Source organism: Typopeltis vanoorti, chromosome 12 (assembly GCF_054136105.1).
Source record: "Typopeltis vanoorti isolate ZY-2024b chromosome 12, IOZ_Tvanoo_1.0, whole genome shotgun sequence".
NCBI classification, from domain to species: Eukaryota; Metazoa; Arthropoda; class Arachnida; order Uropygi; family Thelyphonidae; genus Typopeltis; species Typopeltis vanoorti.
The window spans coordinates 76881390-76904792 of record NC_143560.1 but is presented as its reverse complement, the minus strand read 5'-3'; the positions used below and the strand labels follow the sequence as shown (position 1 = coordinate 76904792).

General features: G+C 34.5%; 1 protein-coding gene across 1 annotated transcript in view; it reads right to left on the bottom strand.

Moving 5' to 3' along the window:
- Nucleotides 1-23403, bottom strand: part of LOC150100904 (uncharacterized) — a 243714-nt gene that overhangs the window by 36696 nt on the left and 183615 nt on the right. Inside the window, exons 8-14 of the mRNA XM_090401933.1 lie at nt 17327-17511; nt 15116-15403; nt 12815-12970; nt 11661-11919; nt 8892-9370; nt 4580-4951; nt 2195-2335 (exon numbers count right to left, since the gene is read on the bottom strand). Of these exons, the coding sequence (XP_090258059.1) occupies nt 2195-2335; nt 4580-4951; nt 8892-9370; nt 11661-11919; nt 12815-12970; nt 15116-15403; nt 17327-17511 (1880 nt within the window). The remainder of the gene's footprint in view (nt 1-2194; nt 2336-4579; nt 4952-8891; nt 9371-11660; nt 11920-12814; nt 12971-15115; nt 15404-17326; nt 17512-23403) is intronic.

Below are 23403 nucleotides of genomic sequence, written 5' to 3'. Positions count from 1 at the left end.
ACGTCAACTCTAATTCACCGTAGACTCTACGTATACTATGTACGGTAATTAATGATACAGTAAAGCTACTTGTTTTTCTTCCGTTTGCAGTATGGTGTCTCTTGGGGGAGGAGACGTTTATCACTATACAGGGATATTTTCATTTCTTCTTTCGAAAAAGAATAGGCATAAAGAGCAAATCTCTGTTTATTCTTGTGAATTAAAATGAATCTTTCTATGTTTTATGGCAAGCACAATCGTTGCATTAAAAAAAATATTTCCTAATTTCTGTTTTTGTATTATTTATTTTGAATCTTTTCTCCTATGTTGTATTTACATGTAAATAAATTTCATGTTTGATATTAACTTTGTTACGTGTCTGTTTTTACTTTATTATATGTAGCAAGGGCATGTGTTGTTCTATGAAACTTTGGTTTCAGTTTAGTGTGCGTGTGTGTTTATGTTTTTCATTTCTCCCCGAAAGAGAGTTGTGTGTGAAGTGACCTTTAGAGCTAGTGCAACACCAGGGAAACTTGGGGCAAATATGAAGCGAACTCTAACCACTTCACTGCATTCCAGTTGATTATCTTGGGCCGATTGGCTCCGTATCGGATGCATAATCTTACACTTTGCAATATTATACTGACATCCGTTCTCCTTTGTCTATTATTTCAGCTTATTGCATAGTAAATAACAAGTAGAATATTATACAATGAACACACGGGAACAGCAAGACATTTTTTTTTTGATGTAGTTAGTAGACGAGAATTAATGCTAAGAGATAACCAGTACTGCGCATGGAAATTCATTATTTGATCGATGACAGATTGGAAAACGAATAGTGTTGTAGTTTCGTATAAGTACCGATTTGAGCTTAGCAAATCTGGAATGACTTTGCTTAATTCTCATCATATAACACTTTCTTAGTTGATAGTTCATTCTTAACCATGGAAATATTGTTAAATGGAGTTAAATCGGACAGTTAGACAATAAGAATTAACAGTTGTTAAGGTATTTCCATATGCGTGATATAACCTGCGTGGCCCTACTGGTTGGCCGAATGGTTAGCGTACCCGCTCTCCAGCCAAAAGTCTGCGGGTTCGAATCCTACCGTGGACATGGATATTTGTGATTGTCTGTGGAAATGCAAGTGGCAGTGGTGTGATGGGCGGTAGATGGCGTTGGTGGAAGCAGAGAGTTGTAGAGTAGGTGCCCTCCCTCGACGAGTCTTTGGACTCCCTGGAGGTGTCACGCAATAATAATAACTAAACAGATACCAAGTTAGACCTAGGATGCAAATGATCCACAGATCATTTGCATCCTTTCGATTGTGGATCGGATTCTCGATAGCCTTTATTAATGCATAGAAGATGGGAAAAAATCTACAATAATGGAAAAGTATCCTATTCGCAAAATATCGCCGATCACAATGGACTTTTCAACTGAAGTGGAGTTAGCGATCACATACAAAAATAGTAGGGTTTTAGTGCCTTTCTTAGCATAGTTGTAAGAAAGACGGATCGTTGCTCTCTTCGATTGGAAAATACTTGATTTCGATTCTTGTTATGATGACATGAACTTGTGTATAAGCTCTTTCAATTAAAGATGAGCCAGCCGATCTCATATGGGCACAGCAAGTCTTTTCCCTCCTGAAAACTCGGAATTCTCATCCCCATACAGATAAATCAGCGAGAGAACATACGCAATCAACATAAAAAAATACTGTGAGTGGGCGGTAGGTGGCGAAGTGTAGATAAAATCTTAAGTAGTGTAGACAATGGATTTTGTGCCATGGAGTGCCTCTTGCGAGAAATTCTCGGCAGTGTTACTTAATAACTCACGCAAAGTAGGGATAGATGCTGAGAAAATTAAAATTAAAAATTTACTTAAAAATTAAGTTCTCTAACCAGATTCGTACTTATTTATAAACGCAAGACTTTGAGTTCCAGGGATGATCATGTCTGTTTTCTTTATGATTTTCTTCTTCAAACTCAGTTATAAATAATTATTAAATTAACACTATCGTATTTCTTTCTAATTGAATTTGAAGAAAACGATTCTTTTATGCCTAAAAAAAAAACTTCCATGCTCCGATTTCGTGATCTCGCTTTGAGCAAGATTCATCCAAGGTTTAAAGTCGAATATCTGTTAACATATCAAAATCAGAAATTGTTCGATTGAAAAGTACATATAGTAATACATTTTTCACAATTACCAGTAAAATGGCCCTGACATTGACAAGTGTAGTGGTTATCATCATCCTCTGTGCAAACTCCACCATTTAAACAAGGGCTAGGATTGCATGAGTCTACACCTGGAGTAGCTAACGCCAGTGTTTTATTCAGAAAGAGAGGATCTGTGAACGAAAGGAAAAATAAGCTTAGTTTCTTAGAGACTATATATGACAACTTAACTATTTTTGGTTGATTATTACTATTAAAACGTACTTTATATTGGTGCATAATAATACAGTATAGGTTAATTTTTAACTAGATGTTTAATGAAACTTAGGAGTGGAAGTCAAACTGATCAAGATTATAAATAAACTGAAAAGTGCAATTAATAAAATATTTAATTAAAAACTACTTGACGAATATTCATATTATATGGAGTCTAGAGTCTGTTGCCATCTTAATTATGTTTGCGAATGCTCAGTTTTCCTACTAACTGGTGGCATATTTCTCTTGGACTGCAATAATGAGGTATATCAAAATGCGCAAGACATTAACATATTCCCATAGCACTACTTGCATGAAATGTTGGGGTAGATATCAGGGGAATTCTAAGAGCGCGAAAAGAAAAAAAAATTTCATTAAGAGTTGAAAGCGTTAGCTTTGTGTTTATGTTCTCGTTATAAATTGTCTGCATTGCAGAGAGCCAGTTTAGCGAAACGGTAAAACGTCGCAGCTAAAATTCAAAGATGCTTTTATTTTTGTCTGGCGAGTTGTCGATAGTAAACAAAAATAATACAAGGCACTCATGTAAGAGATAAAGATCTCTTCAGAGTTCAAATCATTGGATCTTAAATTAAGAAGAAAAAAGAATAGCATTATTTCTCACTTGTTTGCTCTTTGAAGATAATCTCGATTTTTCCATTTATGGCAACGTACAGCCGTCTCCTATTAATTTGCGAAGTGCTTTGATGAATAATTATCTAAAGTCAAAAGTGCTAGATAGCATAGGATGTTCTAAAGGCTTATTATGAAAACATACATTTTTATGCCTTTTTCCCTTTTGAAATTGAAGAAAATAAATTAATTACAATTTTAGAAACGGGACAGAGACCACAATATTTTTATGCAATTTTCACTGATGAGAGATTAACCCGTAACGCATTTTAGTGCTGTGGATAGGCTAATGGTGAAGTAGTCCTGAAAGAACCCCGCTCTAAAGACCAGACATGGAACTTCAGACCTCCAATAAACGAGTAGTAATCTCATCTGGGAGATGAAAATCATCTACCACTAAAGATCTTCATAAATATCCATGTCCATAGTGGAATTCAAACTGACAATCAGTCAGGGGCGAAGATGTACCCTTGGTCAACTAGACTGTGCCGCAAAATGCTATCCTCATTAGACTTGCACATCATCAGCTACGTAACCAAAGGGGAGATTCCACATATTTAAAATAATGCTTTAATACTTTGAAGCAATTCTTTTAATATTTTTGGTTTATGTTATTGATTTATCTGCAGCACGTTGAAATATTCATCCTGTGACTGTCGAAAGGTGCATTAGAACTAGTACATCAACGCAAGTCTACTTCTTGATTTTACTGTTGAGCAATAATTACTATACTCTTTTTACAGTTATGCGTATGGACTCTATTTTTATTACTGCAATTAAACTTACCGTAGTGAGATCTCATTTTAAGAAACTTATGTAGTTTAAAAGCACTAAAGGTTAGGCAATATGTGCGTATCTCTCTCTCTCTTTTATTGCATCAATGCAAATATATTCACTTTTTTTTTTTTATTTAGATGCTAAAAACCACCGTGCTTAGTACCAGTTGAATTCAATATCCAATTCTGACCTGTTTTTCCACGCAATACGCCGTGAGCAATCCTCCCGTTGGCATGGATGTTTGGGAATATTTTTATAGTAAATGGATTTTCATCTCTTGGCGCGAGTTCACCATCTTGCAAAACAGGAGCTTGAAAAAGTTCGAAACAAGCACACCTCTCCAAGCGAGGGTTCCCGGATTACAACACACCCACACACCCAGGTTATTAAATGCGCCTTAAGTTACTGAAATTTTGTAGATGGGATTATCATGAAGTTTGCAATCTGATAAGAATCCGAAAGCCAAGACTTAGTAATTCCTAACAAATTCACATTCTAGTGAATGATAACATTTTAAGTATATTTTCATTGTATATTGTCGTTTATTTAAAATAAAAAATATTCACTCATAGAGTATTGAATATTATTCCATTACAGAAATTAGTATTATTTTTAATTTTGGTACGAGGAACACTTTCCATCTTCCAACATCCATGCTCCCCCTACCTTAAGAACGTTCTATAATTTATGGACGAATCCTTATTAAGTGCCTATTAATTACATTAAATTTATATATTTATGGACTTAAGATTTACCTTTCATAGTTTTGTAAGCAATGCTGTATATCGTAGCGTGGCTGGAGTCATTCTCGGCTAAGGTGTGAATGTACAGAGTGTTAAACTTGGAACGGATTAGGTTTCGAGCCATGACCTTCGAAGCTCCATTCATATTGCATATCGGCTGTTGATCATTACTGTACTTGTCTTCCACTATGAGCATCTCGCAGTTGGCCATGTTATTCATTATGGCACTGGATATTGCCAACTCCACTAAACGACCAACAGAGGCTATTAGCTTCTGAGTGTAATTTACTCCTTCTGGTGGCGGATAAGGGAAATTGATGTTTCGAGCAAGTCCAACGCCATCTGGATCCAGGTGGAGTAGCGAGTCCAGCGTTGTTCCATTGACTAGAGTAAAAAATAAATAATATCTATGAATTGAACATAACAACGGTATCTTGCACTCATTCTGATAATAAATTGTCTGTCCGAATAAATTTAGAGATGAAATGTGTTCTGAAATAGTTTCTAAAGCAGGAGATTTTAATTAATCAAACTTAAATAAATGGATTATGGCATGATTTCATTTGAGAATAAATGATAAAATTGGATGAGGAGAAAAGTCTCCAGACATAAAATGAGAAGCTTTTATTCATTAAATACATTTCGTACTTTAGAGATTTATTTAATCTCTCAAGTAAATATTGTCATAATATTTTTTGTTGATAAATTACGTGTGTTCTTTGTCTGATATGCCTGTATGCTGGATAACAAATCCGATTTTCCGGTAGGAAAAGAAATTATTACCTCTACATGAGATTGGCCACCTCAGTTTCGATTGAAATAGCTCATATAAAGTTTCTCTCGTTATTATTACGTGACACCTCCAGGGAGTCCAAGGATTGATGTCGGGAGGGCACTCTACTTCGCTAAATACATCTCACCCTCTCCACTACTACTTAATTCTCCTACTACTACACTACTACCATCAACGCCATTTACCGCCTATCATCACCAACAACAGTATTTTTTGTCTGTAAATTCGTCATGATGAGAATTAAACTGGGGTATTTAGGGATGAATAATCTGCATAAATAAATCTTATACAAAAATTAATTTTTTTTTTAAATTTGCAAATATCGTTTTCACCTTTATTTACTGTCAGGCTTCAACTTTTACATTTTAATAATAAAATAAGTTTAATATACTAAGAAATTATTCATTTGCACACCTACTTTATAAAACGTTTGCTTGCGCACTATGGTTGTATACCAAAGGCTATTTCGAAAGCTTTGCGGTTGTGTCCATTATTGGTGAAACTATTAAAGATGTATTACAGTTTTTTTTATCATGTCATGCATATGAATTTGAATTAATGTTCACATATCTGATAGTATGAGTGGATTTTCTTTAGATAGTACGAGAGAGACCTCATTGGAGTCCAGTAGCTAATGTATCTAAAGTCGGTAAACATTGCTTATTTTCGATTTTTAAAATTAATTAGTTATTGGGAGTTTTGGCTGGTTCAGTGCGCTAAAAATCTAACGTCACAGAGCACAGCTAGAGGGAGGATTGTAGAGGGACTTAGCCTTAGCTTTCTTTTATCTTCAAATGATATATATATATATATATATATATATATATATATATATCTTTTTTTTTTGCTAGATATCTTGTTAATTTATACATAAGGCTGTCTCTGTTATAAACTATGTTAGAATGGTGCATTAATTTTATGTGCTTTCATGTTAAACTTAGTAAGAAGGAGAAAAGCTGTTTACTTTAAAAAGACTCCACCTCAGAAATGAATGATTATTGTAGGAATCTGCTTATGTTGATTTAAATCAACAACAACAGCAAAAAATACGGCCACCGCTAGAGTGCGTATCAAAATATTTGAATACTGTACTTGCTTGAAATTCTGTGTTCTTATTTAATTTTGCTTTGGCTACCTTTATCTTTATCCTTGAAAATGCTCAGTTACTGTAGGCAAAACAGCAGATTGAAATATTGATTTCTTTAAAAACTTTTTTTGTATGAATAAGCCATCCAAAGCACATATATAACTCAATGCACTATTGGAATACCGCACACAATATGCAACATTTGCTTTGAGAAAACGTGAAGATTACATCAATTAGACTTACCAGCATAAAGTTCCGATTTGAATCCTATTGAGAACCTTTGAGAAAAGACGGAATTATCAATGGAGTTCAATAGAAATTGAGATCATTAGAAGACTTAACATTATTTACTTTACTTCAGGAACTGATTGCCATTTTGGCAAGCGAGCTGGAAACGAATTCCATTTTCTTGTTTCGACACACACACACACACACGTCAGAAAAGGTTCAACATTAATGCTCTTGTCTGTTTGCATCCATACGCATTTTTAAATAAAACGAAACCTTTTTCTTCAAAAAAAAAAGTCTGAAAATTAATCGGCTATAATGTGTCGCAGTGCTGTCTCTTGCCACAAATTAAAAAAGCTTGAAAATCGGATAGCAAAGAAGCTTCTGGATGGAGACTGATCCTCCCATCGCCCGTGCTAAATTCTCAAATTATTTTTGATTGACAGGAATTCGGGGGATCATTAAAGTTTGTTAATTACTTTCCAGCGTTAGTTTTTAAGCAATCTGCCTACCATACACACATAGTTACCAAATGCACACTCGTAACCTAAACGCCTTACGGAAATTCGATATAATTGCTAGCATTCTGTTTCCAAGCTACTCTAGAATATACACAATCATTAATCATTTAATTAATTGCTCCCACTTAATTACTAACCGGACATCATAGCAAATCTTGATGAAAAATTAACCTTTCCCCTTTCACTTAATAAATACGTTGTACGTAATTTCAATCCAGATTAATTGCTGCAACTAAATTTGCTGTTTTCATTAGGTCTATTTCAAAACGTGTTTCGCCATGAAACCGCGATTTCAGAACGTTTCCATTCTGTTTTTTCCCCCTTAATTAGGTTATTTCTAATGTAATCGCTGCTAAATATGCGCAAAATAAACTATTAATCAACTCACGGTTAGTTCAAGTAGACACGGTAACAAAAATACTTGAAAGTGCTAAAGGTTTGAGATTCAAATAAAAAAAAAATCCAGTAGCTCTAATTATAGAAATTGGGAACACAATTAGTGAATATTTCTCAAAGATCATACAACGCTTTTTCTAAAGAGTTGTCATAGCTTAGGCCTAATTAGATAGTGGAAACCTATTAAAATTATTTAGGAGAAGGTTTTTTAGACAAGTGTGGGATAAATAATTGTTAGCAAGTTCCTTTAAAAATGAAACATTGCACGTGTTTCTCCGATTGTCGAGATTTTTGCAATTGCTATATGCTATTTTTCTCTGCTCTGACTCCTGGTAGAACATTGGAAAACGGTAATCACGTACTCTAGTTATTAAAAATGAAACATGGGTTAAATCGGATTTGTAATATACACAGTTGACAAAGCTTTGTTATACTGATTAGCAGTTTTTATTTTTATTTATTTATTATTTTTTGATGGTCGTATTTGCGAGTGTACTTGAAAATTCTCAGATGCCAGTAGTACCAACAGACTAAGACCGAATTTACATTCAAAATACGGTACTTTAAAGAAAATCAGATTTTATTGTTTTTGTTGCTTATGTGCTTGTTCGTATGCTTTAGTTTAAAGTACCCCCCCCTCCATCTGGAGGTACTTCCATTTCTTGAAGTACCTCCAGATGGAGCTCTTTCATCTACATTATCGAGTACTGACAACTGCATTCTCATATTAGACTTTCCGTTAATTGCTTTCGGTTTGGTATTAATTAGATCAGAAACAACTAAGACTGAGGCCAGTGTTAACTGCGTTATTCTATTCTTCTGGCCTGTTTTCCTGTTTCGCGGAATGAAAAATCCAACTTTTCGAACAGCGAAACAACTCTGCCACCTCTTTTAGACCAGATAACTCATGTTCAGCCCAAAATATCCCTAATGCACTCCCTCGCTTCTTGGATGGGAATTGAAACCAGGTCTTTCTAGCCTAAAGGCAAATATCATGACGTCCTCACGACTGCGCCATGAAGGCGCTCTCGAAGGTGGCGAAAACTACAAAAAATCAGTAGTGGAGATCCGAGAAGAGAGAAAATAATCAACACAATGCAATACTACGAACATTTAAATTTGGAATTAAAACACCTAAAAATCATTGATACGATTGCCTCAAGCGTTTCAAAGCGTTCTTCACTGTGCACATTTCTGAGTCAAGATTTATTCTTTTATGGGAAGGAGGGGAGAAGGAGATCACACAAATGCATATAAAGAACGCATTTTCGTTACAATATATGAAAACAAAACACTTACACAGATCATAGCTGATATTAAACCCTCGATGTCGGCCATGATTCTCTTTGGAAGAATAGAATCGTAGAGTTAGCGAAGACCCATAGGACATCAACTGTAGTCCACGAGGAACCATGCTGGAATTTCCACAAAGGTACACACTTCGATTTCCCTCTTCTTTATCCTCCAAAGACACTTGGACGTAATCATTGATACACCGGCCATATTTGTCTGGTCGACCAACATCAAATTCCACCACTATCAAAACGACTCTACTGCTAGGTGGCGACACAAGCGTGAAGTTACATTCAAGCACTGGTAAATACCATTTTCCATATCGAATACTTGTAAGGAATCCTGGGTTGGATACATCAACTAATTGATTCCTGCAGGTAGAGAGATCGACAATTTCCCAAGTAGCTTTAAAACCGATGGCCGAAGTAGAAAAATCAGAGTGGAAGGTTAAAAGCGCTTCATTTCCAGCAGAAACAAAATCGAACCTAAAAGGAGAAAACAAAAAAGAATTGTTTCAAAATCTTCCTTAATAATGTTGTTGTTATTTTTATCTATGCGTGTGTGTTATTTTTATTGTATTTAAAATAGATTCCTTTATTAGATTCTGTAACAAATCGTTTCCTAGAGAGTTTTTTTTTAATTCAGGTGGAAGCACATATCCTCCAATCTGTTATTAAAAATGTAAACGAACACGCTCCCTTTGTTTAGTTAAAACAGCTGGAGAAACGATTAAAATTGCCTCCCAGAACGCATGCAGCCATGAAATCAACACGAACTTAATTGTCCCAACATCACCACGAGCTGAAACGAGCTTTCAAGCAAATTAAATCGCAGACAATGTAATAGCGAAATCTTGCCGGTTTGTGACAAACCACTGTGAATTAGAAATGGGATTTAAAAGCTTTGTTTAATGGTCGCGTTATTTATTTTTAAATGCGTTTATGTATCTACCGGAGGTATTGGTTTTTGTTAAATGAGGATGATAAATTATAATATATACGCGATAACTGTTCAAATCCTAGACGTATTATTTGTGGCTAACAAGAATTTATTGGTTAATTTAACATTAAACTACTGCAATGAAATATTGTTGGTAGCATGTAGTAAATGTGCATAGTTTAAATATAGCCTTTGTTTACGGTATGTAAATTTATCATACCAAAGGATTAAATTCCTAGAATTCCATAGCATGACTCTAGAATACTAGCTTTGTTTAGAATAATTGAAATAGAACACACTTGTCTTAATCTTTCATGCTAAAACTGTATATATAAAAAATTGGTGACTAAATAAGACCGATCCGTCTTATCATCATCATCATCTTCCTTTCCGTAATAAGCCCACTAGTCTGTTAGGACAAGTAACTTGACTTCTTATCCTGATACTGCTTATAATAGAACAAATAATCCTATCTGCATTGTCTGTTATGGCTGTATATATCGCGTGTGTTCTTCTGGCCATTTTTCCTGTTTTGCGGGATGAAAAACCCGAATTTCCTGGAGGAAAACCCTTCCACCTTTGTATGAGACTGGCTAACTCACCTTCAGTTAAAAAGTCTCGATAAAATTTCTTAAACGGGATTCGAAGTCAGTCCTTTCCAAACCAAAGGACATTGTCGAAACCAACGACTCGTCAACAGACGCTCTCAAGAAGTCTTATTTAAAATATTTTTTAAATTCACAATTGATAAGAAAATGCATCTCATACAGAGATTACCAGTATCAACCTTTTTTTACTTCCTAACGGAGGCTATTTTTATTATCTCAGTGTATAGCAAATCGCATGCATACAAACTGAATGGGTTGTGTATAAATAGTATCTGATCTTGAACTTCCTTTATCCGAGTCTTGTATCAGGGATAAGGACCATTAGAATCACACCGGCTTGAGAGTCGCTTATAATTACTTCTGATCTCCAATATCCGTTGGTTATTTGCCCTTTCCTTTTTCGAAGTCTCCGAATTAATGTATGGCACACAGAAGTATAGGTACTCGTATTTCTGCTGCTGGCATCAGGCGCATCTTCTTCATGTTACTTTGTATGTGTGCGCGCGTATATAGATAATTTTTAAATCGGTTAGTAGCCGCTCACTATCTTTCTCGTCGCTGGAAAAGTACTGTCTCTATTCAGAGAGCGTAGAAGAAAGCGAATGAGTGTAAAATTTATCATGCTCATTTAACAAAAACCAATACCTCCGGTAGATACAGCTACTGTCATTTCATGTTCTTTATCCTAATTAGTATTATTGTACCAAATCGTTGAGTTCTACTGTCGATTATTCGGAAATGCTAGAAAAAAATTACATGCGCCAAAGATTGACTAATTCGGAATCCTCGATGAATTAAAACAAGGTATTAGAAAACGTTCATCCTGTTAGTGAGGAAAAAATGAATGTATAACAGCCTCTCCTTTCCCGATTTGCCATTATGAGACTAAAATAGATCAGTTTCTCTTTAAATAAAGTGAGAAAAAAAAGGGAACGTTGTTTTCTATAATTAGAACATTTCTGTATTATATGATAATCCTAGATTTTCTGTTCTTTAACAGAATCATTCGATGAAGAATAGTTCACAACTTATAGCTGCACTATCACACAGTTCAATTTTCAAACGCTTAAAAGCTGACTCAATACTCCACTGGCATAATTCCTTTAAATTCGTTAAAGCGGAATTTTTACATTTAACAACAAATCAGTTTATCACGTCTGCTTGTATAAATTGCGCTTACAGACAGTCGACCAAATGCTATTTTAAGCAGTTCACCTGTATCACCCACCTATGCAATTCGTCGTCATGGTAGCCGCAGAGTCTGGTACCTGGCTTGGTGACGTCGCTTCGTAGCATCAGATAATCGTACAAGCATTTCTCCTGCCACTCCAAGTTGAGATATTGGAAAGTGATGAGTATACGAGACGACAGGGGACCTACGATCTTTGTGGTGTAGTTTAGATCATCGGGATAGTGATGCGGAAAGTTGGCTGATGTTAAAATGCCCGTGGTTGCCGTGTGTGTGGCATTTAAGTCGTCTGGAACGTCTGCAGAGAGGAAAAAAAGACAACGCTTGAATGAAAGCTTTTTTTTTTTTTCTGGAATACTAAGTTTATCACTGTTAACACTCATGATATATTTTATGTTTGGTCCTTCGCTACACACACACACACTTGTTTCTTCTACTAAAGACAATGTCCAGAACCCACTTCCATTCCAAAAATCGAGAGGACAGAACTCGTGTTAATCACGTATTGACGAAAGAAAACATTGAAATTTTATTAATCGCAGTGTTTTATTAGCGTCCTATGCAAATACAACTTTCCGAGAAGTATCATCGTAGACTTTTTAAATAATTAGTATATAGAAATCTCGTTTAAAAATATACATTGGTTCTTTTTAACACTAACAGTTTTGTTCTCCTATGGAAAAGACTTGTGATGCGTTTCTTTTTTGAATGCATCTTTAGCTATTCTTAGAATTCCCCCTTTCTAAAAAAATCTAGTAATTGAAGCGAAAAACAAGAAGTGTTAATCCATTATTCAAATATTTAGTATCTAAAACGCGTGTTCCACTACGAAATTTAAGCATTATTTTAATTCAAGTTATTTCAAGCAGGAATTCTTAGAAACTTGATTTAACTCAATCGAAACTTCCTAAACTTTGGATTATAAATAAAGCAGAAAATTTCCATTATGTCATAAGTAATTTAAAGTGTTCATCAAAATATCTGAATGTTTTGTAAGCTATTGGTTTTTCTAAGTTAATGAGGATAAAACCCAATAATAATAACAATGAAATATAGTATCTCATTACTCTACTGAAGTAAGATATACGACACTCTTAACACAGTAAGTAATTCTGATCCTCATGATTTTCAGTACTAAATCAAGTAGATCAAATTTTCATTAACAGTTACCAAAGTAGGAAGTATTCACTTACCAAAGTTTCTTCTTTTCTTGCACACATACCGATATCTTCGGTCACAGGGTTTCGAAACCCAATAGAAGTCACTGCTGTTTTCCCACCGTTCCCACTGGATGGCGAGGCAGTAAGGAATTGAAGTAATAGCACCATTTCTTGCAACCAGTGGCCTTCCTATAAAACAAGATCTCCCTTTTATGAGATGAAGGACATACCTTCAGAAAGAATGCTGTGGTGCAACACGTAATTTTAGAAAGTTTAAAGTCTGTATTTATTTTTAAACCATTATTTAATGTTAACATTAAATAACATTTACCCGCTACGTTATGTTCAAGGTTAAATTAAATCACACTAATGCATTGCTCTTGTTTATCCATATAACAAAAACTTATATAGTACTGGGGGGGGGGGGAGTGAATCTACTAATCGCCAACTTTCCTCTACGCATTACTGCATCTCCGCTCGTGTTTCGTATCGACACTTCTGCGTCACCCCCCCCACCCTTAGTCATCTACGTTTTTAAGATATAGTAGAAAAAATTAGAGAACATATAGAAAACATCTTACATTAAATATTGATAAATTACTTGACTTTCTCTCATGCTGTATTACTATCCCCTACGAAATGCCAGATTACAAAAATAGTATATTTCGGTTTCATTAAAGGATCCAAAAGTTCTACCTAGCACTATAATTAAGATTTTTTTTTGAAACTATAGAATTATAGTTCTATATAAGATTCGTCTTCCTGTAACTCACTTGTACTTCCTTCTTGGAATGATTCTTACGTGGATGTTTGGCATTGCTTTTAATCTCTTATGTTCAAGGCATCCTGTTTCTTCATCTTAACTTAAGAGCGGCAACGCGTGGGCATTAGAGTTTGTATGGTACTTGATAAAAACAAGTGCGCAGACAAACACTTAATGCTTAAAACAGCTTTTGATGATGAAAGTTTGTAGAAAAATGTTTTTTTTTTTTTTTTTTTATATAATCACGCGTTTTAAACTAGCCGAGAAAACACTTTAAAGACGATCCATGACCATACTCATCGGATCGGGACGACAACACCGTGATTAAACATCAAGAATAAATTCGAACTGACGGGCGTTTTATGATTAAATAAAAGTCACATAAGGTTCGATATGAATAGGATGCTTATCAGTGGATTTGGATGAACGTTAAGTAAATATATTTCAAGAAATTTTGTTTCGTCGATTATTGGAATAGATCAGAAAGAGAATCGCTGGAAGTGATCTCAAGAACTTGCTCAACAGGCAGAAGGTGATTGATCTGTGGATCTCTGCAGCTTCTTCCTGTTTTTAAAGTTGGAGATTCCAATAGATTCGAAGCTGTCGATTTACGAGTATGAGTGATATGAATCCGAATTTAATCCGAACGCTTAAAAAAAGACTTAATGGTTTGCTTCAGAGGTGGAAAGGTTTCTGTAATTAGTGTATATATGCCCAAGGGAACCACTTCAATGGAATAACGCACATTAGCGTAGATTTATCCTATTCGTCTCTTACCTATAAAAATATATACTGCTACTAAAAACTAATCTTTATTTTTTACTGGATGAGGCATAACGTATTGTTTTCTAATTTAAGACTGATATGCAATTGCTTTTTCGTTCTGTGTTTAATTTTTTGCATCAGTGGTTTAAGATCGGAAATTTCAAATTATAAATATGGTAACCGCATATTTATAGTAGTAGAAAAGGTCAGAAGACATTACGCCTTTTTCTTAGTTTAATTAACTTTTTTTTGTCACATATTTGCGTGTATGATTTCTACTTTATGTTACGAAAGTGGACAGTTTTGTACATTATCTAAGTTATCTGAGCAACTCCAGTATGTTATTTTTAAATGAAAATGAATTTTTTTTTTATTTGTAACCGTTTTGCGGCGAAAGCACTAAATGAACACATAATGAAGCCCTTATACCGCGTGCTCACTTAGTGGCATCCTTTATCAGTCATTTATTGTCACAGAATGTCCCAATGGGATTTCAGTTTCCTTCCTCTTTAAGCTAAACAGTCACTAACTGATGATGGATGGTTGCTAGGAGACAACGCCGGAGAGTGAACAATGCGATGCGCAGTATTCTTCGATACCAACTGATTTTAAGTTTGTTATCGCAACACTAGCAAACTCAATTTCCGGAATTATGTTGCCGAAAGTGTTCACTAGAAGGCGCTTACATCGATAGTTAACTTTATTGTTAGCGACTTCTTTCTGATGCGATAATGATAAGGAAAGTGAAAGAAGCTTACAAAAGTCGGAAAACAATAATGAAAGTTGGTCCACGTAAAGTCTCTTACCTTCTAGATCGATTGCTTTTCCATCTGTCCACTTCCAGATTCTGTTCTGCACCTGACCTCCCAGCCAGTAGATGACCACCTTTGAAATGTCATTATTCGTATCCTTCAACATTGAGTAGACAAATGATTCCTCTTCATCATTTTCTATTGTTCCAAGACTTGCTTGCGAATCTACGCAAATCTGCTGCGCAATGTCCCACTGCATCTCAGGAGGGGAAGAGACCAGATAGCAGTGGTCGCGGTAAGGTCGAAAGAACTTTGAATCGCACGGACTGCGACTGGCATTCCCTAAAATAGAGAAGAAAATATGGCAGAGAATCAGCAATAGCAACAAGCCTTGGTTTTTATTTACTTCGTAGAATATTTTTTTTTTTATTCACCTCATCGATAATTTAAGTTTGTATAGTCAAAATCTGATTAAGTCTTCTGTCATTGTATTGGAGAAAAATAATATGATAATTATTATATGATACCAACACACCTGGATAACATCGTACAAAAATGGTTTGTATGTATTATTCTGACAAGCGTTTGTCAGAATAAGACGTAGGACAAGAAATGCAGGACTGTCCTTTTTTTGGATTTTTCGGAAGTCTTTTCTTTTTTAAGAATATGGAAATTGTTAATTCTTTCGATTTTATATACCTAGCCATGTATTTCAATAAATGCTTTGGGAAAATGATATTACACCTCCATCAAATGACGCCGACTCAAAGAAATTCGTTTCCCGATCTGGAAAGACTTCCAAGGTTCTAATCCTATTTTAAGTGCGCACGTTATAGCATATAACGTGCGCACTTAAAATAGAGATTACAAATGCGTGAAAATCAAACTCTAAACCTGATTTCAGTTGAAATGAAATCAGTCAGAAATAAGTCTTCCTCCTCCTAAATAATAAGTCCTCCATAGAATTCGAATATTTCAAAAATATTCGAGTTTTAGGGAAGGGAATAATTACTTTAATCATTAATATAATATCACTGTGCTAGTGTTCAAATGATAAACACCAAAGATTTCATTGATGGAATTGCAGTGTTTAAGGCTATTTTACCTACGTTATCAATTGAAAAAAAAAATAACTTTCTGCATTTTCTCTTCTGTATGAAGTTAAAAATGACGCTTATCCGAGAGAAGAAATTGATATTACACATGGCATATCTTTTAGCAATTTAATGATTTGACTTTTCATCTGTTAATTTCGATATGGTATTTTTTTTTTCAAATCGGCTTTTATGAAAATTTGTCTCCTACCTAATTCTTCAAATTAGTTCTCGATAGCAGCAGGGATGGCTTACAGAAAGAAGTAATACAACATTGTATACAAAGATCATTGTCTACATGTTTTTATTTAGCATATAGTATTATGATGACCATGTCAGAAAACACATATGAAAGGGGAAAGTTTTCAACATATCCAGATTCCAGATTGCCGAAACATTTGCCCCGTTTTTAATGCTTTTGTCATAGCATCCAACCTATGTCCGCAAACCTGTTAGCATCACCGTGAATGGTTGCGTATACTGAAACTGTCTCTCTTATAAAGCAGGTAGTCATAGAGGATATCTAAAATACTTCTGTACGGAAATGTTAAGATCAGCAGTGTGCCTAATTTTTCACAAGTTTGTTGCTTTGATTGTCAACAGCAATATTCGGAGTAGTTTATCATCTGCAAAGACCTCTCCGCATCTGTCCGTTCGATTTATTGTTCAGAAAATGGATACGAATAGGAGACTCCATACTTATAAGCCATTTTCACCAGCTGGTAAAAAATAAAAATCTCGAAGGATTGTCCATTTATATATTCTGGAGCGCTTATAATGGGAGAATACCCCTCATATGTGAAATAAAAATGGTGGCGTATACTTTTACATCCACCTATGTCCGTTTGTGATCTCAACCCATCCCCGCCCCCTTATTAGAAAAGCCAACATAAAGGTTCTGTGTGTCCTGGGCAGTATTCGTAGAATACTGCCCAGGGCACACAGAACCCATTTCATTCGAACTGAATTGCAAATATATTGTTCTTACGACTACTCCAAGGGGAAAGAATGCAGACGTTTGCATTCTAAAGATAAAAAAGGTAAGATAAAAGGGAAAATGTTAATACTTATCATGTAGACAATAAGGAATTAAATAATGCAGCATGATAATTTTATAATAGGATAATTAATTGTAATATCATGTAAAAATGTGTTGTATATTCGGACTCACCTGATCCAAGTAGAACTTTAGCTCGGAATCCTGCATAGCTGTGCGAATAATCTGATCTTAGAATCAGGTGCAAATGATTGGTCTCGGTGACCCTTCTGAGGAGTTTTACTCGGCTGCTCCAATCCCCACAGTAACGCTGTTTGTGAAATTCACCATCTTCTAATTCCAGAAAGTCATAATTGCAGCTGAGGATAAATTTGAAAAAAAAAACTGAGTAATTATGTTTGTGCTGTGAAGTATTTACATATTTCAATGTGCTGATTACATAAAACGGTAATGCACATGAAACACTATTTCCTGTACATGAAGAGCTTAAAATTCATTTTTATAATTCTTTTCTAATCTGTTCTGGTATTTGAAGAAAAGGCATATGAAAATCACATCGATGGCAGGGAAAAATGTATAAAATAAATTGCACAATGTGTGTTTATAAGTAGCTTACATCCTACAGGAAACATCTTACATTCTGGAATAGAAAGGTTATTATAGATAGAGCAAAGAAAAATGTCCAAAATATTCTTATTTTTGTAATGATATATCAATAGAGTCCAGGACTGATGAGAGCCTCATTCTACATATATCATAATTATTTACACTTAATAACTAAAATGAGTAACAACTTCGGGTCATAGTCTCTCTATATTACCCAATGCCTTAAACTCACTTTCTGATGCTGTATGCACCGTTATCCTAGTATAATATATTCCACTCGCTGTTGGAAAACACCTTCCTTATCTCCTTGTCGCTTAAACCCTTATTTATCTTTCATAAATGAATGACCTCTGTATCTTTCCTCTTTGACCATATAATAAAAATCTACCTGCAACGCCTCTCCCCCTCCTCTGTTTATCCGACATACTTCCAACTACAGTCCTTTAATCTGTCCTCGATGTCAATATTCCTGAAATTATAATATTCATTTTTGAACACTTAAAAAAAATAAAAGTCAGATAACCGGTAATAGGACAGTTTGTCGAATATGGATTCTATGGTAGCGATCACCTACTGTGAGAAGCGCTTGACAAGTATGGAGACTATGTGAAAAAAAAATCAGACGGATTAACATAGACTACTACCGCGTACCAAGATGAAATCTTCGTATTAAAAAAAGAGGAAAGGTATTTTCTTGTCATATATGGTCATGTTCAAAGTTTTGTAACATTAGAGTCTCTGTTGCTCAGCTGGTAAGACAGAATATCCTTTGGTTGAAAAGACGGGTTTAAATATCGCAAGGATGCGAAGAGCCTCTCTAGGAGATTTTCAACTGAAGGTGATACAGCCGGTGTAAGGTGGTAAGATTTTTCATCCAAGAGAACAGGCAAACTGTCCAGAAGAACATAAACAGTTAAATAAGACTTCTTTATAGATTTAGTTGGATTGTGTTGCTTGAAATTACAGACAATCCATCTCTTGTATTCCTTTTAATAAATTACAGTGATAAACAGAAAGCAAAATAGCGTCATTCACTCATTACCAGAAGTCAAACCAATATTGATTTCGTTTCGCGTTCCTTAAATATTTGCTTGTTTATTAATCATAAAAAAACACGAATGAAAGAAATCGCCACGAAAGTAATGCAAGTACTATAACTGCGATAATTCCAAAGAACTCAAGCCACTAGAAAAATTGTAGTCACGTGTTTTACGCAAGTAAGTCGAGTTAGGCCAGTTCGTTTTCATTTATGTTGGGAGATAAAATGGTTACAAGAAAGAAATGGTGGAGACAAAAGTCTTTCGGAATCCTATCTAATGACATCGTTCATTAACACAACATTGGAACTATATGAAAACTGTATTAACCGATATAATACACAGGTCTCATAAAATTTATTGCTTCGGTCTTAAATCAAAACAATCCTATTGATCAATTTTGTGAATAGCCCGAACTCACCAAATTTTTGTAAGGATTCCAGACTTTAATTTACAGTAAAATGAAATCCTTCCAGCGAGAGCTGAGGAATAATAAATACGACCAACTAGAGAGACTAATGTAATGGGTAAGTATAGAATAACACGTATGCCACAGTAAATATTTTTTTTATTATGTAAATATTTTGTCTTATGTATCATAAACCATCAGTACAATTATCAAACAACAATAGGAATTGAATTTAAAAAAAAAAACCAGTAGCGCGCATGCTTTCATTGGAATCCCTCTACTTGTAAAGTCGCGTGTTCATGGGTTGAAACTAATTTGCTGAAATTAAAACTAATTAAATTTAAATATAACAGAAATTTATTTAATACAATTGAGGATAACAATTTCCTAAATTTTGGAATAGTGAAGCAGTCACTCCGATTAAAATTAGGTCATGAAGTAAGGCTTCAGCACTTTCTTTATATAAACTTTTATGTTTATATGTGGTTTAGTGATTGGTTAAGTTTTTCGTTTTTTTAAGTGATTTAGCGTTTAGTGGTTAGCGATTCCAATTAAGCATGCGCGCTACTGATTTTTTTTTTAATTTAATTCAATTCCTATTGTTATTCGATAATTGTACTGATGATGTCTTATAATACATAAAACGAAATATTTACAATATTTACTTAATAAAAAAAGTTATTTACTGTGACATATTCGGTATTCTATAGTTATGGATACTCTACAGATTTCACTATATAAGAAAATAATGTAATCGGTGCTTATGTATTTTGCAAGGCAATGAAAACTAATGACAGCTTTCCCCCCACCCCTGTAATGACTGTATACTGTACTGTACTGCACTAAAAATAAAGCTTAAAAGAGCACCATTAATGAATGTCTCAGTGTTAAGTGTTTAGTTCACACGTGAGCTTGCATTGTTTTATACCATTTCGGTAACCGAAATGCTACACAAATTATAGAAAAGAAAGCCACATTATCGAACTTATTCGCAGTATGGTTACTGCCACACGTTAGTGATTAACTATATTAATAAATTATGCTAATTGTTTGATGAGTACTTTATGATTTACGTTGTATTCCGGGTCGTTGAAATTTGGTTGGCAATTCTATTAATTTAGTCTTTTTGAGCCTAGCTGATAAGTTTTAAATGAACAAATAGCGATGATTCAGATTAAAATTGAAATTTTTAAAAATGAAATTGTATACTTAATCCATTACAATATTATTTCTCATGAATTTCTACTACAAACATAGGTGCTTTTTGGGGACAGGTTACCTTTTTTGTATTCAAAAGATTCGAAATACAAAATGGCGGTTTGATAAATAATAATATATTTATCTGAAAGAGTTAATGGAACAAGCGATCCTTCATTGATTAGCTTCAAAATATCTCCTTCCCCGCTAAATAACAGGAAGCAAATTCATTTCATACTTATCGCTTACGACACGACTCTGCTTTCGATATATACAGTTACTGTTTATTATAAAGGTTTTGATAGATTATCATTAAATTATCGTATATTTAAGCTTATTTACTTGGAGAAGTTGTTCATCTAAAGAACAAACAAAAGTAACAGGTGGAAAGCACAATTCATAGTATTTGCTCTATCTTCTTCTTCTCCTTTGAGTGCCATCTCCTACCGGAGGTCGGCGACCACCTTGGCAAATTTTGAGCGATCCTCAGTTACTCTAAACAGTCCCTCAGAGCTCATGCCGGTCCACTGTCTGATTCTGCCAGCCAAGATTTTCTTCGTCTTCCTTGTCCTCTTCTTCCATTTATCTTCCCCTTTATAAGCAATTGAATTATTTTATAATTTTCACTAGGAAGTAGGTGACCAAGATATGCAGTTTTCCTTCTTTTTATGGTATCTAAAAGTTCACGTGATTTCCCCATTTGTTCCAGTATTTCCTGATTGGACGTTTTTGCTGTCGATGGGGTTTTTGACATTCGTCTGTATAACCACATCTCAAAGGCTTCAAGTTTTTTAATTGATGTTTTCTTCAAGGTCCAAGTCTCTGCACCGTACAGCAGTATAGACCATACATAGCATTTAACCATGCGTACTCTAAGCTCCAAGTTTAAGTTGCGGTTACACAGTGTTGATTTCATCAGGAGAAAAAATATTCTTGCCATTTCAATTCTAACTTTTATTTCCATTTCTGGATTGCATTCGTCATTTAACCAGCATCCGAGATATTTAAACTTTGTCACTCTTTCTATTCGTTTCCCATTTAAAGAAAGTGATGAATTAAAAATTGGTTCCTTGCTTATGACTATGAATTTAGTTTTGGTGATATTTATTTTTAATCCCATTTTTTCACTCTCTTCATCACTAGTTCCAGAAGATTTTGAAGATCCTGAATATTGTCAGTCAGGAGAGCTGTGTCATCAGCATATCGGATGTTACTGATGATTTCACCATTTACATTAATCCCTTCCTTTCTTCCTTTTAAGATTTTTTGAAATATGGCTTCGGAGTATATGTTAAAAAGAAGAGGTGACAGCACACATCCTTGCCTTACTCCTCGTTTGATGTTAATGGGATCTATAATAATGTTATCAACTTGAACAGCTTTTTTTGATAGCACGATGAAGGTCGACTGTAACCAGTCTTGTGGGAATATGCCTGTATCGTAGACCTTATTAAATAGCTTAAATTCTCCCTTTTTGTTTCGAAGGACACATAGTTGTTTTTTCTTAAATATACCTGAGGTCTCTTTCAATAAAATGTGTTATTTCATCTTAAGATATCCAAAATAAAAGGACCCACTACTGAATGGAGAATGTTACCAATGCCTCGTGGATCAGCAGAAAATGTTGACATGGAAAATATCACATTTCTTTTGGACGAATTATTTTGTAATATTACATTGGTAACATTCTCCATTATAACAAAGCATTGTTCTTTCGGCTCAAAACTTGTGCCTCAAAATGCCGACCGCATTTCAACCTGTAAAACTCTGCGTAAATGTTTCTCATCAGAAAAGGTAATATGTTATTTCCCTATGTCCCCAAAAGCGCCTATGCTTGTATAAATTCACGAAAAATAAAACTGTAACAGATAAAGTATACAGTTTCATTTTTAAATTTTTTTAATGATATATATTCATATTCTATTGCGGGAGCTTGGCCGTTCGGTAGTATTGAAGCAGGAGTTAAGCCAGAAGGCAAAGCTGGCTGTCTTCGACACAGTTTATGTTCCCATCCTCACCTATGGTCATAAGAGCTGGGTAATGACCGAAAGAATGCGGACACGAATCCAAGCTGCTGAAATGAGGTTCCTTCGAGAGGATGCAGGGCTGACAAGACTCGATAGGGTCAGAAGCTCTGCAATTCGGGAAACCCCAATACTCAACCGCTGCTTTCCTCGAGGGGCCCGAGGCGTTTGCAATTTTCGGGGTCCTTTAAATTATTAAGTTACAAACAATTCATTTTAATTTTTTAAAAATATTTTATGTATAATTACACAATGCATACACATACATACATAACAATAATTACTTCACAACAAAAATTATAAAATGTTTTGTATACATATAAATATGAAAATAATTGTATATTACATATTATTGGAACAATTCGATAATATTATAATCACATTCAGGTACAGTCTGTATTTTGTACATAAGTATTTTATGAAATTATAGCACTTTTCTACTTTTTGCAGCAGCAAATTTGTCAATTAATAAATCAAATTCTAAATCTTGTAATACAGAATTTTCTATAAACATCAGTGACAAATTTGATAGTCGATCTTGCCCCAATGAATTTCTTAAATAATTCTTGACACGCTTAAGGACGGAAAAAGATCTTTCTGCAGAAGCATTACAAATAGGCGTTGTTAAAACATTTTTTAGTATTGTTTCTACATTTGGAAAAGTTGATTGCAATCCGTTAATGATTGTTTTGTACATTTGAAATGGACATGTGATTTTTTCTTCTTTTATGTATTTTAAGAAATGATGTACTTCGTCATTGAAATAGCTAATTTCAATATCATTCTTGTATATATTTCCCAATTTAGAAATGCAATCGTTTATGTCGTCTTTGCTCATATCGTGATCAGAAAATAATTGAAATGACTTAACACATTAGAATACATATTAATTTTGGTGGAAATTTCGGTACTCGATCTAGCACAAAGCATATTATGAGTTTCTACGATGAATAATTTGCGACCTGTTAGAATTGTCTC